We start from the raw sequence: 15,094 nt of genomic DNA on the forward strand, positions 1-15,094 counted from the left end.
TCTAAGAGACACAGTGCACAACAAACAGGTTAGAGCAGGGTGACTGCACCAGACCAACAGCAGAAATTTAAAATACTTAATGGAAGTGAATTTGGTTCTCAGGTTTCTTCAAGGCTGGAGAACACAGATATCAAAAACTCTTACTTAAGAGCTAGATTTTTCACCTTATAATCAGCTTTTATACCTTCCACTTCCCTGGTTTTATACAAGAGTATATTTTCATGTAATGTATAATGCATAACTGTATACCTGCATTCTCTGGACTCAGAAATTAATGGTAGAGAAGTACATATTCTGTTTTTGTTTGCCCATTCAACACCCTTGTCACAGCATTCTTCCATTGAAAGATCTGCAGAAATGAAAAAAGAAAGAAAAACACAACAATATACTTATTACAGTCTTAATAAATAGCACCATATCTGTCAGTGTAAAGAAAGAAGGATAGTTCATTTTCCCTCTCTAATGTGCACAAAACAATGCACATACACAGAAAGGCAGCCAAGGCCCAATGAGATATCCTTTAATACCTTGCAATAAGCTCAAGGTATTCCTTCATCTGTGAAGTAAACTACAGTTTCCCTTATCCTTCCAAATAAAGACACAGACCACGGACTGATACTCCAGCAGAAAACAGTTCAGACAGAGATTGCATATTAAAGAGGTATGCCTCACTGCACTTCTTTATTATCAAAGGTATCAAAAGGAACCATCAAAATCCAGAAGAAAACAGGATAAGTCAAATAACTGAGTGATATGAAAGATGAGTGATTCTCATTATAAAGTAATTTACAGAACTGTTTGTTTTTTTTTCCTGAGGTTATCATCAAATTAGTCTGTGTGACCCAAAACTATGTCTGTAATGCAAAAATATTGTACACTTAACATATGAAAGAAAAATTGTACGGAAATCAATTGATACCTGAAACTCAGTGCAAAATCATACTTAAGATAATTATCCATGCAGAGCATTATTTTTGCTGAAATCTCTAATTGAAGAAAACTAAATAATGAACTGACAATCACTACATGTTTGTTTCATATTCCAAGTGCAAAAGTTCACTGCACAGCAGGTGTATCAGAACTTGGAATAAAACATGAGTCACATTTTCCTATTAATTATTTTGCAGTCCACACACTGAACAGCGCCTTTTATAACAAATATGCAACCTTTGTTTCATCTGTTTTTGACTAATTGACCTCATGGGTTGCACCCAGGAGTGCTGAGGTGACCGGCTTATGCCAGTGTGAAACTACTCTCGATTATCTTTGCTCTGAAAAAAGTTCCTGAAGAACTGAAAAAACATCCCCCCATCTTCCAAAAGGGCAAGAGAGAACATTGGGGAAAGTACAAATCTGTCAGTGTCATCTCACAACCTGGGAAGCTGATGGAGAAAACTCTCCTAGAAACCATCTCAGAACAGGAGGATATGAAAGTGATTAGAGAAGTTCCTCTAGTTCTCTCTGTACTAGTAATGAGGTTATTCTCCAATTGCTCCTGCTGTCTGAGGGTTATAGCCTCCTTCCACCTGTCTGCAGACCCACCCACCTCCTAACCTGTTGCAATCATTTAACCTGTTCATGACCACATCTATTTTGACAAAGACCAGAAGGAACTTACATGAGTTCCTCAAGTGGCAGACTTTCATTCACAGAGCAGTAAAGAGCAGCTGAAAGCCAGAAGATAACCCTCTCCAGTTACATAGCTGCTTTCAGAGAATAACCTGTATTCCTGATAAGTGATTATAACCTAACAATTCCAAGAAAAAACGATAGATAAGATTTTAGGATGTATCAGTCATCTAAGGGCAGGTACCCTTAAGGATGCTACTACTCCTACTGTGCAAATTTCTCAACCACTGAGAATAATTCTGCTATCTCTCTTTAGGAAAGATTAAATCAAAGTAGAAAATATGTGAAGAAAGGCTGGGAGGATGGACAGAGGAATCAAAGCCTAGGTACATGAGGGGAGGCCGGAAAAAACAAACAACCAAACAAACAGACTATTTTAAGCCTAGATAAGTAAAGCTTGTGAAAGGATGTGGTTTCTGTCAACAAATATTACAGAGGTAAACAGTAATCAGAATGATGGGATCAAGTAAGCCAAACATTCTTTAATAAGAAAATCATCATATTTCTAAATGGAATTGCATTTAATGTTAGCTTATAAGAGAGCTTTGTACTCAATGACCCAGATCATTCTTCTAGCCTTACTTGCATATCCAAAATACTGATCAAAACTGTAACTCTGAATTCCAGGCAATATTTCTCTTGAATTCCTCACTGTGTCCAAAATTTATGCCAGTGTCTGAAAGCTAATTGCAGCTAATAATGATACCGGGAAAATCTGTCCTGTGAATAAATATCCGCCTGTGGTGAAAGACATACATTTGTGTCTGATCTTTTCTTTGGGAATAGGGGATCCTGTCTGCTGCTCTCTGTCTGCCAGTATACTGCTAACAAACATTTCATGCATTGAATTTCATACAATGTGTTACAAATAATTGTATTTTTTAGTGCTGTTGACTGCAATTAATCTTACTCATGCTGAAAAATGATACACATTTAATTGAAGCGCAGAGCTGGCTGCAGGCTTTTGCATGGCTTTGTACAAATGGGTCTTTAGCCAAATTCCTCTCCAGAAGGACAATCCCTGGCTCTGGATACAGATTCTTCCTCCCAGCTCTGGCAATACACCTCTACTCCAACCAAATAACTCAAGAATTCAAAGCAGGCCAAGCTAAGCAGCTTCCTTTGTAGAAGTGTGTCCAAAAAAAGAAGGCTTTCGGATAGATTGTTGAGGGACAACTGTGGTCCAATATCCCTTCTTTCTTTTTTTTTTCCTTTCTTTTGTGACATCAGAATTCATATCCTCCAAAGATCCTGCTAGAACTCTCTGGAGAACAGGGGGAAGTGGAAAACAAGCAGAAAAAAAAAGGACTCCACCCTCAAGGCCATTCTTCTCACACATAACAACAAAAGAGTGGAAAACATTTTCTCTAGCTTTGCTTCACAGTTTGCCTTTTAAAATGGTATTTCATGGATAAAACTCTATTCTTGCAAAATCTCTAAAAGTGCTTGTCTCACCTCAAGGTTCATCTCCTGACTGCACTGGAATTTATTCTGATATTTTTGGCATTAAGAGTTACTAATGATTATTTAGAAACAGGATAGACTTATTGTCTTGTAACTTCATTTTTCCAGTGTTGTGGACTAAACTGTAAATGTGTATATTCATGTGGCTTCCAGTTGGAAGTCTTTGGGCAAGCAGTTTGTATTCAGACCATTTGTGCTTTTTTCATCCTCTTCAGGGGACCAACAGCATGGGGCAGCTATGGCATGTCTCACTTCTAATAACGAGAAGTTCCTCATATACAGGACCTGGAAAGAAGGGGTAGTGAAAAGCAGACAATAGAAACTACCTTGACAACAACATCTCAAGGATTCTCACTTACTGTGTAAAAAGTAATGATTCTTTTTTTTCCTTCTGAATATAACTACATGGCTTTTATTGCAGCTGAGTGGCTCATAGCACCCCTCTGTGCTGGAATGCTAGAGATTAAATACACATTACAGTACTGCTCTTCTGAACTTAGTGCCCCTAAAACTGTTTAGCCAAGTGCTTAACGTTATATGCAATTCAGACAAAGAAATCTCAGGCGTCTGAGAGACAAAACATTTCTGGGAAAAAGCTGATTATACTGTTTGCATTCAGATAAAATATGTATTTTTATTTGGAAAGAAGAACTCTACAGGAAAGTTGTAATATGCAGGCATACACTGTGTGGTCCATTGTGTGAGCTTTTGAAGCAATTGTTCAGCTTTCTGATGTCATGAGACAAAGATATGATGATAAAACCGAGATCTGTTAAGATGGTAACATTTACTTCTCATTCAGATTTTGCAGGTTACTTGACCAATTCAGGAGAAAATTCAAGCCTAATTTGGATAAAATCAGGTGCATCTCCCTCACTACCTTATCCCAGTAAAAAAGTATGTGCAGAAGGGCAGCAATGAGAACATGAGTTGTAAAAACTCTACATGTAAATATAGGAACAGCTGGGATCCCTATCTTGATGTTAAGGTGGTTTGTGCAGTATTCTGAGAGAACTTCCAGGAGTCCTCTTCAAGGAAAAGAACAGAAGAAACACAGCTGGAACTCAGATATCTAATTTTATAAAAGCTGTCGTGAAGGGACTTATCAGATAACAAGTGGTTAAAGGTCACAGTAATTAAAACATTTTGTGCACATGATGTATTCATCTGCTAGCTACAAATTATGCTGACATTGGCAAAACATGCTGCAGCATATGGTTGTTTTAAAAAAAGTAGTTTGCTAATCTTAAAAGGACTGCCATACTCTGAACGAGTTCAAAGCAAAAAATGTGGTCAAATTCTGTAAAAATTTCTGTAACTTTACACTTCTATGATGTAATAACTGCTTATTCAGCTGCTACAGTTAATAATTTCTGTAAAAGAAAGATAAGCTTAAGATTGTTATCCAATAGTGTGATTCCTGGAATGAGAAACCCTGAATTCCTGCTGGGAATCATGGAAAACATAAGCAGGACTAAAATGGATTGGATAATTCTCATGGTACTAGCTTTCCACCTGGATCAAAAAAGGTCAGATTTTTTAATTAACAACCTACAATAGCAGCTATTCTGTACAGCTGCACAGCTGATGGAAAAGCCTATGCACAACACAGGATTAAGATAGCTGTTCATCACTCAGTGCTGATCTATGGATAACTTATAAACTGCTATCACTGATCATACTATCAGACCAAAGCTACACCTAAGCACAGGTGGACTTACCAAGCTAGTGCTATTCAAGCCTTCTAGTTCCTCACTACAAGTGAAGTGACCGTGATATTCATTGACTCCCCAGCACACACAACCAGCTGTAGTAGGGTAGAGATTTGGAAATAAGTCCAGGGCAAGGGGTTAAGGTCACAACTTCTTACTAAGATCTTTTCAATCTTTTAAGCACATCAATTTACACTGTAAGAGACTCAGCACTAATGGAATGCAAGAGAACAGAACGTGATTATCATTTCTCAGCATACGCCGATACAGACTCTGTGAAAGCTCAACACCAGTCCAACCAGTCCAAGTTTCAGCAACAGTACGTCATCCTGAATTTCTGGAACTCTTGCTTACAACAGACACGCATTAGTTTAGGTTTCCAATTAGAAAAAATATTTTCAACTTTTACAGCATATCTTTCTTGTCAAGAAAACTCTCCTACTAGTAGTACTCATATAATTCCTAGCTGAAAAGAATAATGCAAATCTATATACATTATTAGATCCTCAAAATGACAAGTTGGTAATCCTGTTTTAATCAGGGTCATGTTTTTTGTCTCCCAGCCTCCCTCTAAAATTAAATTCTTCTGATGGATTCGGAGAAACTGCATATCCTTCTGGCCAAGGCTTCCCTGTGATGTAGGTTCAGTGCAGACTAACTGTCCTTGGCCAGCTCTGCCACTGCCATACAAATTGTTCACAAAACTATGATACCTGACTAATATTAGGTAGACACGTCAGCTGCCTTTGTAGCAAGGATGGCAGTGAAGTACTGGTGGCTGGAATTTGCAGTTTCAATTTTTTGGTTATCCATTCTGCAAACTGTAGAAAAGCTCTTTCTGGCAACGCAAACACTAGCTGGCAACATACAGGATCAAACAGACAGAGACACATTTAGACAAGGAAAGAAAGCTGATTTCGAAAGTCCAACTAGTAACAGAAACAGGATAAGACTGCCTTGTTGCACCCAATCTTGTGGGTAAACCTAGGGATTAAGCACACAGAGAAGAAGAAGTGATGAAAGAGAACAACATACAAAGAAAAACTTGGCCTCACAAGTTCCTGAAACAAACACTTTGAACTGAGAGTAATGGAGCAATGAAGGTAAGCACAGCATCCCCCAGCATGAGATGGTGTATTTGCTGGATTTCTTCAGAATTAGACTGGAATTAAGTTCTTCCTCCCTTACGCATCTAGAGAAAGAAGTATAGCAAATGGTTACTTTTCCTCCTTTCAAAGAATCTTCTCCACATCTCTGTGAGGGAAGTATCAAGCCAAAAAAAAAAAAAAAAAAATTTAAGTGGGTAAATAAGGGAGCAATCTGGAGTGATCTGGGGGTTGGAAGGTGAAGCAGGTTGTAAACATTGTCTCTTTTGGACAGTTAGCTATTCTTAGTCCTTCCATTAAATTTCTCTGACAGTTTTCCTAACAAATACACAAGTACTGCATCCAAGCTTGGGGCCCCCAACACAAGAAAGATATGGTGCTGTCGGAGAGGGCGCAAAGGAGGGCCACAGAAATGATCAGCGGGCTGGAGCACCTCTTCTGTAAAGAAAGGCTGGGGGAGTGCGGCTGGTTCTGCCTGGAGAAGAGAAGACTCTGGGGAGATTTCATTGGGCCTAACAGTACTTGAAGGAAGCTTATAAAGCAGGAGGGAGACTGACTTTTTACACAGTCTGATAGCTATAGGACAGGAGAGAATTATTTTAAATTAAAAGAGGCAAGATTTTAGATTAGATGCTAGGAAAAAATTATTTACTCAGAAGGTGGTGAAGCACTGTCACAAGCCAGAGAAACTGCGGATGTTCCATCCCTGGAGGCACTCAGGGTCAGGTTGGACGGGGCCCTGGGCAACCTGACCTATCGGTAGCAGCTCTGCCCATGGCAGGGGGTCTAGAAATATACGATCTTTGAGATCCCTTTCAACTCAACCCATCCTACGATTCTATGATACCAGCTCGAGCTTTATAACACATACAACACACAACCTGAAGCCAGGATGCCCTCCTGACAAAAACACAAACCAGTGGATCTACTGCATCCTACTGGTATACTGCATCCAGCTTCACCACCCACCGGTCCTCCCCAGTGCTGCTCAAGGCTACTCTGAGGGAACCTGTGAAAATGGTGCCTCTCTCCAATCAGGGAGGGCTTAAAAGTTACGGACTGACAGCTAATCACTCACGGTTCATGTGTTGCTTAAAAAGGGAATATTCTCCACAAGCACCCTTAATGGTTTCAGTTTCTACCTTCAGATGATTTCTCATCTGACTGTGATTATTTCAGGACAGCTGAGATCACTGAGAAAACCCAGCTAGCATACTAACTAAAGTAGCAGCACCCTAAAGGAAATGCCTGGTATGTTAGAGTGTTTTGTGGTTGGTTTTAAAACAGCCAGCATTTTACTGGAAATTTTTTTAGGTCTGGAGAACACTCATTTATGGGGAATGTGGCTCTGGTAGCACCAGCAGTGGCCATCATACAATTAAGGGGATTTTTCAAATATGGCCAAACCTCAATTTATGAGGTGTGTCTGTTTGCAGTCTATAAAATGAAGCTCTTAAAACTGTTGATGGTGGCAGCTGGGGATGAAGTAGCTGATGTGTTTGGTGATAAGGGATGCAATGCTTTTTTGTAACATGCCTTATTTCTTCTGATGGAGAAAGCAAATACTAAGTGTGTTTTTAAAAAAGAAAAATTTGTCTAAATTCTAATAAAAAAAAATCTTTCAAAAAAGAAGGCAATTGCCTACTCAAAAAATTAGAAAAGACTCCATCTATTGCAGGAAAACCCAAATGCATACCAGAATGCCATAGAAAACAAGGATAAAAGAGCCTATGAGAGGTTACCTTGTTGTATCCACTACTCTCTAGCAGAAATAATAAAATTCGGCAGTTGTAGGCAGACCTCTTTTTAGTTGCTCACAACAATATCAAGAGAGGCTGCTTTCCCAACCCTGAACTTCACAGAGTGCTGATAATCCTAAGCAGTGTATTTTCCTTTCTCATTTAAGAACAATTTTTTATCTTCTCTAGATTTCTCATTTCAAATCTTCAGAGAATACGTCATTGAGAAGTTTTATATAAGATGTTGTAAGTTATTTATTATTAGTCCTGCTCGTTTGTATAAAGGCCATGATCCAAAATGTACTGTAATAAATAACAGACAGACCTCAAATAGCTTTGGAGCAAGTCCAAGTGAACATATATATTTAAATTAAAGCAATTGAAATAGGAAGTATGTGAGAATATGACTGAGCAGCACATCTCAGAGCTTAAAACAAATTCATGCTCTAACATTCCCACACCTTCTCAATTTTGTAAAATTGTTGTCCGTTTCATACTGGGATCTCTCTATTTTCATCTGACCAGAGAATCAGCAATAATAATAACAACAATAATGTTACTATATACTGTTTAAATGACATATGCCTACTCTGTAAGCATGGTTATTGAAAATATAAATTGACAAAGATGAACGATTCTGATTTTCTTCTATTGCTACATTTAAGGAATAGTCTGAAGACTATACTGACTGTATAAAATGTACAGCACAATGGGACAAGATTCAAGTAACTAATGAATATGGAAGGAACCTGTAGAAAATAAAGATCCAATTTTTTTATATAGTTATACAGCAATGAGTTAGGAAAGGTTCTCTTATAGACATTACTAAAACTGTCTTATATGAGATTTTCCTCATTAGTCAAATTATGTATACTGAACCACAAGTTGCCATGTAGCTCTTTGAGATTTTCTTTGGAAGTACTGACATTAAAGGTACTCTGTACTCTGAACCCAGAACCCAGCCAGTAAAAGAGCTTCAGAGCAGACTGATAGTCTGTTCTGTTTCAAATGTAGTGCTGGTATCATTTGTACAGTGCAGAGCTTAGTAAATACTAAAAGCTTCTTATCAGGAAACATCTTACAAGCTATTGGCTTGTATTTGGCAATGTCAAAAATAACATGACTCTCCTGTACTTAAGCAGTAAATATGTAAATCTTCATCAGAGCTGTCTGTCAGCTCTTTCTGAAGGAAAACTTGAAATAAATTGGATTAACTGAAATGAGTTCAAGTGAAAATTCCTGAGAATTTAGAAATTCTTCTTCAATTCCTTTTCAAGATCAAACATTGCAGACTTGAAAACCAGAGGACAATCTCTCAAACTTTTAAAAAGTCTAAAGTAGGTTATAACAAGCACAGGGGACTCACAAGTGCTGGGGAAAAAAAGTGTTACTTTTTATTTTAAAGTAAAGGCAAGTAGTTTCATTAACTGCATTAGCAGAAGATGTGCCAGTGCACTGAGGAAAACATTAGCACTGAAGATTGTTGTGTTCTGTCAACAAGAGAAGAATTGCAACACAACTTTTACTAGTAATTTCAGCATAACTCACTGCAGTGCCCTACTGTCTTGCCAGAGGTGGCTGTAGCAGGATAAGAATCATCATCTTGTCTGATAAACTGGCAAGTTACTATTGTAATTTTTCCCTTATTGTATGCCGTGTTCCTGCCAATGAAAAATACCCACTATGCTGCCTTTGTAGTTACTACTTTGACTATTCCTGTTTCCAAGCTATGTTTTACTAACATCATATTATGCCCAAGAATTCCTCACATTCTTCTAGGTCTCTTCACTGATCTTTATTGACCCTTCCTCCACTTCATATTCTTTTGGTTTCATGTGACCTCTTGCAATATCTTCCCTCTTGCTCCTATTGACTCCTTCACTAACTTCTTTGCGGACAGCCTTTCTGTCATTTCTGACTCAGCAGAGTCTTAGTCTTCTGCCTCCACTTACACATTTTATCTTGGAATAATGTCATGCAATCTTCCAGTTGCATGTAATGACTTAACTATTAAAATCCCAGCTCCTGACCTATTTCCTTTCATCTAATCCACATGTAAATACATGTGCCTGACATTTCCCGAGTGCTTTACAAAAACATGTCTATTCTGGCTAAAATTATCTGCTATTTTCTTCCTTCCTCAGCTTCTTCCATTTTCCTTATTCCTTGTCACTGGCAGGCACCACTGTTTGCTACTTGTATTCACAGAGTTCGGTTTATTTATCTTTTCCATAAGAAGCCATTTTATCTTACCATGAAGATTCTTACCCATACCATGATTTTTTAATTTAGATTTCAGTCTTCTCTTTCTTGACCTTCTCTGTCTCATTCCCCTTGTGTTCTTTACAAGTATTCTTTGAAGACAGTAGACACTTATTCTGCTTATCAAATTGATTTTGACACCTACTTCTTTAGGTCTATCCATAACTCATGAAAACAAGTTTATATTCTTTTATGTTCCTGGGTAACTATTTCAGGCAAGTTCTGGAAGAGCTATGATTCACCTTTCCTTTTCAAAAATGCTAATAAAAATACTGCTGAACAAGTTGGTCTTGACACAGCTATTTATTGACAGTACATGAGTTGATATAAAGCTTGCAGAATAGGCTATACATATCAGTAAATAAATAGATTTTGAAAATCCACTGACCTGCTATCACATTTTGCCTGAAATCTTAAATAATCATATAAACACACTGCAGTAACTTGATAAGTTAGTTTATGGATTTTCATCTTGGATTTGACTAACACGTCTGCTTTCAATTACAGAGATGAAAAACAAGAGTTTAACATTTTGCTCTTCCCCTGATTGCAATAAAACATCATGCCTGAAAATGGTCTATTAAAAGGAATTTCAGCTGAAAACTAATTTAGAAGTAGACAGCGCTCATGCTTTAGAATTAGATTTTTGGGTGGTAAGTGATTTTTAGGGGGGTTGGAACCAGATAATCTTCAAGCCATTCTATGATTCTATGATTAGAGAGAGTAGCTATGATAGCAGGCAAAAAAGACCAGCCTTTTATAAGTCCTACTCCACCCACATATTTCTTATAAATTTATTGCTATAAAAGCACATGTAAAAATCATGATCTTAAAATAAAACTCATTCCACAAACTCAGTGGAACATTTTTTTTATTACAAACTATAAGCTCACACTGAATAGACATGTTTCCAGATGTTTAGTGAGTTAAACTGTCTGTGTCTGTAGTACCAAGACATGTCAAATACCCAGCGAGACGGTGAACTGTTCATACACTGACTGGACATAATGATGTGACTAATCCATCTTTTTCAGTAGGGATGGCAGTTTATAAGCAAAAAATGTTATAATAAAAGTGTAATGTCTAAAGCAAAATGAAGTTGCAGCATAAAATTTAAGTATGCACATTCTTATAAGCATTCTATTTTCACATGCTTTGGGCAGTTCCCCTGAACTTAGCCCCAGGTCTTTAATCAGTAGATACTGATGATCTGATAATTCATTAGAAGAGAAAAGCAAATAAGAAAGCTGAAAGAAACAAGTTTATGAGGAGGCTGTATTTCAGAAATAAGTTGATAATGTGACAATTACATCGTTTTAAAGCCCTCACGAGATTGCCTTGATCCCAAGCCTCTTTACACTACTCACACAGAGGAGACTCTGCCCCAAAGAGCGTACACTCAAACAATATGAGCTTGCCATGTAAGTAGCTCTTTTGCCTGCAAAACACAGATGGCCATGTAAAAGAAAAATCTTACAGTGATTACAATTACTAGTAATTTCCTTAGCATATCTACATCTTCAAATAATACTTTATCTGAGCAAAGTCTTCTCTTCAAGAAGCAGTATCCTAAACAAGGACCCTCATTTACCCTTAGAAATTAAAGTCTAGTTTTATCTAATTTACTGTTTTAGAATTCTGAAGACACAGCAATTCCCAGTGAAATTGGAGTTCTGATTTTTATTTGAGAATAAAGACCTGATATACCTTTTTCTGCCAAATTTGTCCATAATTTGCAATAAATTTCAAAAACCTGACATTGCACATCCAATGATGTATTTTATGATATATTTTATGATATATAGTGAATGAGCTAAGGTTAAAGGTACACTGAATTATGAAGTGAAGTTATTCAGTATTTTACAGCAATTTTCAGCAGTCAGTATTATTAAGTCCCTTCCTTGTGAAACATCAAAGCCTCAAAAGTACCCTGTCCTCAGAAAGTAGAAGTTATCCTGGGATTTTAGCACCAAACTTCGCTTTCCAATTCCCTCCTTACTCTGTTCCTCCGTCTTTAAAAGGAGTGGCTAACATCTCCATCCACAGCAAGTATTTCAAAGGACGGCTGTGACAACCGCCACGCAATTGGGAAATCCAAGAGCCAAAATGCAGTGATAGTAAATAATAAATTACCTCACTGGCTTTTGTCTGCCATCGTTAGGTCGGGGGCCACGTGTTTGTAAATGTTTGCTGGCGTGCAGGATGATCCAGCCTCAGCTCTGAACGGCCCCTCAGAACTTGGCAGACAGATGCCACTTAGCCGCTAGCTATGATGAACGCACTGTCACAGCATGAAAGTAACTTCTCTGACGTCTTAACAGTTACACTTTCATATGCCCCTCCGAATCAAACCAAACCAATATCCTCTTTTGATGCGGTGCCGAGAGAACAGGCAAATACGTGCACGGCATACAGACAGGGCCAGCAGGACCCAGGTCCTCGCCCTCCTCACCAACTCCACCACTCAGTGCCACTCGGACTTTTCACGTTCTGCCTTTAACAGGCCTGCGCCCTGCCTCACTGCCTCCTGCTTCGGCCGCATCTCCAGCTCTTCCTCGAACCCAAGTCCCACTTTTGGGGTGCAGCCGGCTGCCCGGCGGCTCACACCTGCCCTCTCTGCGAGGCCGGCCTCGGGGCCCCTCGTGTCGCTGTTCCGGGGCTGCCGAACCCAGCGGGCCGCGCCCGGCCCCGCCGCCCGGCCGGCTCACCGGCTCCGCGCGGCACAGCTAACCTGCCTGCCCGGAGCCTCGGGCGCGGTGCTCGCCACGCCTTTCTCCTCGCAAGAACGTGGCAGCGGCGCTTTAAAGCCCGTCCGGGACGTCCAGGGGCACGGGCGAGAAAGGAGTAGGAGAGGGGGGGCTGAAAGCCGCAGGGAAGCCCGGCGGTTCCTCGCTCTAAGTTTACTCCCGCTCTTCCCTCGGGCAGCCCGCCGGGACCCCCGCCGGCCTCCCGCGCTGGGTGCCGCTTCCCGCACTTACCTTGGCCCCGGAGCGCGGGCAGCAGCGCCAGGAGCAGGAGCAGCCGCAGCGGCCGGGCCCCGCGGAGCTTGTCCATCGGCCGGCGGGAGCACTCGAACCGAGCGGGGCTTGGCTCTCCCCGCTTCTCGCTCGCCGCCGTTGCTGCTGTGGCTGATGTTATATCCCAGCCGCCTGAGACCGGTTGGAAAAGAGCTCGCAGGAACCCCCCGCTCGGTGGGCTTTACAAAGATTTAATTCACTGCCTCCCACGGTTAATTACACAGCCTGCAAGTGCTCAGCAGAACTGAGCGGCACCGCGGCTCGGAGGCAGAGCCCCTGTTGTGCTGATACCCCTACTCTCTCCTCGCCACCCCCACACAGGCTGGGCTGTAAATGTGACTCCCTTCGGCTCGGAAAACTTTACAGATCCTCAGCATGAACCTAGGGACGGCCTGACTGATTCCGTGTGCGAGAAAGGCAGCGAATTCTGTCGGAGCCAAGTGGGAGAAAGCCACAAACAAAGGCAAAGCAGAGAAAAACAAAAGAAACCACCTAGCAGGGGAGGAAAGGTTTAACCTCTAGAGAGATTTTCAACACCCCCCCTCCCCTCCTTGGTCTTTCCATGGATTTTACTCTGCAGTAGCTTTTTTTTTTTTTTTCTCAGTACAAAGGATTTTAAAAAGAGAGAGATATTTCAGATTCTCTAAACGAACTTCACTGGGGGGAAAAAAAGAAAAGAAAATAAAACCCCACCGTTCTTACTTCTCGTAAAATATCAGGATGATAATTTCTACCCAGGTGAGGCAGACAGTTCTGCTCTATCGACCCCCACCTCCATTATCTTATTTAAACAAGAACACAAACACTGATAGTGGTCAAAGGCAAAGCTGGGCTGGAGGTGCTCAGTTGGCTGTGTTGCTGCCAAGATCTTTCAGATAACGCGGGGACAATGTTTACATGCAAATACGTGTGGAAACAAACAGGGAGTTCATTGCTCCATTCCACTTTGCCATCGGTTTTCCTCAGGAACAGCTGTAAGTTGCTTTATATTTCTTTCGCAGTTGTGCCACAGTTGACTCTGATTGGACTATTCATCTTGTGAGCACTCAGTAACTCAATATATGTGAGTATCTCTCTTCAAAACATCCAACTGGAAAAAAGCATTTAACACACATGAGAGCTGAAAGTATGCAGATTTTTTTTTTCTTCCCCTGGTGACTTGCTCTCTTCTTTCCTTAGAAAAGAACAGAGGCCGTGTGGCTAAGGGTCCAACTAACCCAACAGCTTGTCTTCAGCAGTGATTGCAAGTGGTCACCAGACGAAGGGCAAACCTAAGGAAAGCCTTCTCTCAGCTATCCTGCAAGCCTCCAGCTGCTTTGAGTTTGGAACATTTCCTCAGAGCAACGTAATTTCTGTGTACTTAGTAGCCCTCAGTGAATTCCTATTCCAGGTATTTATCCAGTCTCACCATGAGTTCTCGTAAACCTTTATCACCTGAAATATCCTTTGGCAACAGACTTACACCAATCTTCCACTGCCTGTGTGAAAGGCCATTTCATTTTGTTCCCTCTGCACCCAGCTTCATCCATCTTCTACCGATGCCTCCTCACTGCTGCAGGAAGACATCAAAGAGCTGAGTCCTATCCCCACTCCTCATGCCATGAACATACCCTGCTCAGGTCATCCTTTCTTGACCACTGTTTATTTTATTTTTTCCTTCCCCCCCACCCCCTTTTTTTTTTCTTTTTTTTTTTTTTTCCCTCCCCTATTTCGTTTGTAGGGGACAGTTTAAAAAAGCTGAGGAAGGATGGAAGACTGATGTTGTTCAGGAGTATTTTGCTTCCCTTTTCTACACATGCCTATTTCTGTCTCTTTTTTAAATGCCCTGTTTTCAAATCTTCTTGCACCAGTTATAGTGGGACTTAGGCAGTTTCCTCACAACCTCCCAGCTGCAGTTTTTAACACATCAGACAGCTGCAAGAGGCAACTAACAAAAATCACACCTTGTCTAAATTTTGCACCAGCTTAACCGGAACAGCAGTGTCTCCTCATTGAAACCATAGAGGCAATTCTACAGTGGCTTATTTCACATTACTTTAAACCTGATAAAAGATGAATATAAAGAAGTTCACCAGTTTTACTGAAGCAATATAAAGTCACACATAACAGCTAGTCCACACACGGGCTTATCCTGATTAACATCATCTGTAGGGTAAGAATTCCTT

General features: G+C 40.3%; 1 protein-coding gene across 2 annotated transcripts in view; it reads right to left on the reverse strand.

The window, feature by feature from the left end:
* FBLN1 (fibulin 1) overlaps nt 1–13,466 on the reverse strand; it is an 82,977-nt gene extending 69,511 nt beyond the window's left edge. Inside the window, exons 1-2 of one of the 2 annotated variants that reach the window (XM_052690744.1) lie at nt 12,891–13,458; nt 250–349 (exon numbers count right to left, since the gene is read on the reverse strand). In XM_052690744.1, coding sequence (XP_052546704.1) covers nt 250–349; nt 12,891–12,966 — 176 coding nt within the window. In that variant the 5' untranslated portion in view covers nt 12,967–13,458. Of the gene's footprint in view, nt 1–249; nt 350–12,890 lie in introns of both variants that reach the window. The other variant, XM_052690745.1, reaches the window with a different exon arrangement.
* Between the last annotated feature and the right edge of the window lie 1,628 nt (nt 13,467–15,094).

This window comes from Tympanuchus pallidicinctus, unplaced genomic scaffold (genome assembly GCF_026119805.1).
Source record: "Tympanuchus pallidicinctus isolate F22 unplaced genomic scaffold, pur_lepc_1.0 scaffold27, whole genome shotgun sequence".
NCBI classification, from domain to species: domain Eukaryota; kingdom Metazoa; phylum Chordata; class Aves; order Galliformes; family Phasianidae; genus Tympanuchus; species Tympanuchus pallidicinctus.